Source organism: Rhinatrema bivittatum, chromosome 13 (assembly GCF_901001135.1).
Source record: "Rhinatrema bivittatum chromosome 13, aRhiBiv1.1, whole genome shotgun sequence".
Classification (NCBI taxonomy): domain Eukaryota; kingdom Metazoa; phylum Chordata; class Amphibia; order Gymnophiona; family Rhinatrematidae; genus Rhinatrema; species Rhinatrema bivittatum.
Genome location: NC_042627.1, coordinates 3,910,324 through 3,914,678, shown reverse-complemented (window position 1 = coordinate 3,914,678; position 4,355 = coordinate 3,910,324). Strand labels below are relative to the sequence as shown.

At 39.5% G+C, this 4,355-nt stretch overlaps 1 protein-coding gene across 1 annotated transcript; it reads right to left on the bottom strand.

Annotated features, from left to right (window-relative positions):
* Nucleotides 1-922: 922 nt before the first annotated feature.
* On the bottom strand, nucleotides 923-1,861 carry LOC115075312 (olfactory receptor 502-like). Its single transcript, XM_029575606.1, has one exon. It carries the CDS (start codon nucleotides 1,859-1,861, stop codon nucleotides 923-925), a length of 939 nt encoding a protein of 312 aa, XP_029431466.1.
* Between the last annotated feature and the right edge of the window lie 2,494 nt (nucleotides 1,862-4,355).

Below are 4,355 nucleotides of genomic sequence, written 5' to 3'. Positions count from 1 at the left end.
GACCCCCACATACAGGCTGGCCACACTAGGTGCCATCGTGGCACCCATTGCGGTGCCGCTGACTTGCTGATAATAACAACCATTAAATAAAAAATAGTTCTCCTTTAATGCTAAAGTGGCTAGTTGTACTACAAATTCCGTTGGGACGCATGTATGTCTGTGGCAGAGAAACCATCATGCTTTTAACTCCCAATTTTGCATTTGTTTCATTGATAATGTTCTTATTACAATCAAGAGAGAGGGAAAAAAATAAAAAAGGATACCCTTTCTGGTGAGCTTACTATGATCCTTACAAGCAATCGGGAGCTGTGTAGAGATGCAGAGGAGCTACTCTCTCGGCTTTACTGTGGTATTGTTCATATATATATATATATATGTTTTATTTTCTTTGGATAAGTAGTATATGCATTTTTACAATTCATCATTTTAAGTACAATTTTTTCATTATGAATTATACTTTTAACTTTGCTGTACATCACTCTGAGCGCCTCTATAGTAAAGTGAATAACACACTTTATAAACAAATAAATAAACATAAAATAAAATTCTCAAAGCCAGGCCAGGAAGAAGATAATTTTTTTTATAGCTCTTGGAGTAAACAGCCTTTGCCCCTGCACTGTGAGTTTCTTCCACATCTTGTATGGACAGGGCTAAGTCTGGGGTTCACTTAGAGGGAGTGGAATAATTAGAGCGACAAGGTTGGGAAGGTCAACGACCCATGACAAAGAAAGATGATGATTAGATTTGGAGGGGATATTGAAAGAAGGGGATAGAAGAGACTAGAGTAAATTACAAATAAAAAAAAAACAAAATTGCAAAGTTTAAAAAAAAAATCAGATGCTCCTTTTCTACTTGTGTCTGTATTCTATGTGCCCCAATTCTATGGACAAAAGCACATTTTAGTTCTATTTCAACCCCCATATTAATGGAAAGTGAGTCTTTTGTACATCAGCTTTCGTAGTGCTGCTTTTACCTCCTTGTTCCTTAGGCTGTAGATCAAAGGGTTTAACATAGGAATCAACACCGTATATGACACTGAGACAATCTTATCCTTAATCTCAGATGAGCTGGAGCTGGGTTTTAGATACATGAAAAAAGTTGTTACATAAAACAAGGAAACAACAATGAAATGGGAGGTACAGGTGGAGAAAGCTTTTTGCTTTCCTTCTCTGGAGCGTATTTTCAAGATGGTGGAGATGATGTAGAAATAAGACATAGATATTACTAGAATACAAACTATGCCAACAGAGATACAGGATATAAAATTGATGTTGTCACATACAGATGTGTCAGTGCAGGAGAGCTTTAACAATGGGTTGAAATCACAGTAAAAGTGATCAATTATATTGGGCCCACAGAAAGACAAATTGAATGTGCATATCGTATATGTTAAAGATATCAGTAAACTTCCCAGATAAGACCCACTCACAAGCTGTATACAGAATAATTTCTTCATGACGACTGTGTAAAGTAAAGGATTACATATGGACACATATCGATCATATGCCATTACTGTAACCAATAAACCTTCTACTATTCCTAGAAAGCAAAAGGTGAACATTTGTACAGCACATCCCAAGAAGGATATAACTTTTCTCTTTGACAGATAGTTGACCAACATATTGGGTACAATGACTGAGGAATAACAAAGATCAACAGAGGATAAGTGACTGAGGAAAAAATACATGGGTGTATGAAGGCGAGGATCCAGTTTTGATGTAACAATGATCCCAATATTGTTCAAAACAGTAATGATATAGATCAATAGGAAGAGTAGGAATAGTGGAATCTGCAGCTTTGGGTTGTTGGTTAGTCCCAATAGAATGAATTCTGTCACTGAGGTCTGATTCTGGCCTTCCATTTATTCACAACACTTTTAACTTCTACGGTTATAAACATTAGTGAACTTCAATTCTTTAGCTCCCACAAATTGATAGACAGGATTTTCTAGACTCCTCTGGATACCTACAGCTTAAAAGAACAAACTGAGCTGTCATTGCCCACAGGATAAACAGAAGATAATAAAACTTTAAAGATGCTCAATAATCCACAGATTAAACAATGCAAATGGTGCCTTAAAGATTGTGGAAGTATTGACCGACAAGAATAGTGATCAGTCATAGACTAAGTCATTCTCCATATCACCAATGTAAGATGTACCATCCTGGAAGGATTCAGGTGGGCTGTCTTGATGGGACAATGTCAACTTTACTTCTGTGTGACCATGAAGCATGGGGCTAGGCTCCTGAAGAAGCACTATCTCCTCTTTCTGGCAAGTAAAGCAAAGAAAACATTTGAACAGGTAACCTTTTCCCTTGCTACTGAAATGTTATGCTAGTGTGACAAATTAAGACTTACAAAGAAAATGCAGAAATATAAATTAGGGTTTCAATTGGAAAGCCAAATTTCAAAAGCTTATATACTCTTCTAAATGGCTATTCCATGAGTTAAAAGGCTATTTGAAAATGACCCACCCTGTATGAGGGTAAAAGTACTCCTGTTTTTCCACAATGCACACAGGAGGTCTTCCCCGGGTGGGGCTTATGCCAAGGGAGCCACAGTGTACATAGTTGTACATTTTCAAAACTGCACACACTGAGGATAACTTTCAAAACAGTCCTTGCACATATGGGTCCAGACAGATTTACTTTTGTATTTTAGAATCTGTGTGGATGCATCTGTGCAACTGAAAAATGATGTATGTGTATGACCTCACAATTATCTGTGTACATTTTAGATTTGTGCACAAATATGTGCCTATATTTAAAAGTCTGTGCATACCTGGTAACTTGTACATGCATATTTTTTACCTGCATGCATGTGCACTTCCTTTTTTTGTTTTTTTACCAGGACAGGTTCAGGCTAAGAAGCTGTCCTTCCCTGGGAAGGTAGCTGGCTTCCTTGGTGGTGAGAAACGAGGTCCTCCTGTTCCCCATTAATTTTGGTGGTGGGAGACAAGAGAGTGGTATTCATTGAGAGCTTCTGGTAGGGCATGATCCAATTGGAAAATACTGATTCAGAAAGAATTTCATATAAGTTTATTGGTATGGCCAGTGTATATGTTGCTAAAGTATTTTAATGGAAGAGTAATATAAATGAGTCAGAAAACAGGGATTACATTAGTAAAAGGTCATAAGTAAAGTTAAAGTACATCCTCAGGGTCATATTTCTTGTTTTGGTCCTGGCCTCTATTGCAGAGTTGACAAGTGTCCCAATTCCAGGAGGGAGGCTTCTCTGTTTATTGTGGGAAATTCTGATACCTTACATCCTCAATACTGCCAAGGAGAGCTTTATTTGTAAGAAGGACATTTAAGGAGCTGGCATGTCATGACTATAATACTGCGTAAAACCATACATGTAAAATATATATGTACCTTTGTTGAGATGTTTAATGGTTCCCAGATAGAGGCTGGAATGGACCTCCTGGGCCTATGCGATAAGTCCACCTGGATATCGGGGAGAGAAAAGAGGCATGGGTTAGTAGCTCTGTGGCTGTAGCGAGAGCAGCACACTTCCTGGAAGGGGTCATTCATTCCTGACTGTAAGAGGTCAGAGGTATCATGACAGGATTCTTGAAACCTGGGCACTACATCCATTATGATTCCCTTAGCATTGCAGACCACCTGCATATTGAGGGAGTGGAGGACCTTCCAGTTGCTCTTATAGGGATCTGAATGCAATCAATAGCCCCCAAAATGAGGGGATGCATGCTTATTCCACCCTAGAGGTGTCTGGAAGGTACCAATGGTCAAAAAGGCCAGGGTTTGTAGTATCTTTGAGGTGTGCTTCCCTCTTCCATAGCTTTTCAAATAACCACAAAAGCCAGACTCAATGGAATCCCTCCCCCCGCACCTGGCGCTCTCATGATTTGACCTATGCCACACTTTGCCATCTCATACCTCATGTCAGGCAGGAGGTTTCCTTGATCCACTCCTGAGTCAATGTGACTGTGGAATATGGGGGCAGACTGTGGGATACTGGAGGAGTTACCGAGTATAACTGGACATATTTAGTGAGTGAGTGAATATGACTGGAGCATACTAGGAAATACCTGGGGGATGAGTGAGTGTGTCTGGGGCACTCTGGGTGGGTGACTGGCAGGGGAAATAAATTCCAAAATTAAAATAATAAACATGGATACTCATAGCACAATGGTTGAGGTGGTAGAAAGAACAGAGGAGGAGGAGGATAAGGCACCCTTTACAGGCAATATACAGGAATGCACAATTTTTGGATCTATTTGAGGAGAAAGTCATGTGCTGGCTGAAATTGAAAAAGAAATCATGCTAATACCTCTTCCAGCAGTTAGATCACGCCTGGCACTTCCACCTAGCGAGACCATTCCAGTACACCTC

Bases quoted from the DNA above. Each gene is read 5' to 3' on its own strand.
- LOC115075312 (XM_029575606.1), bottom strand. From the start codon at position 1,861: ATGGAAGGCCAGAATCAGACCTCAGTGACAGAATTCATTCTATTGGGA.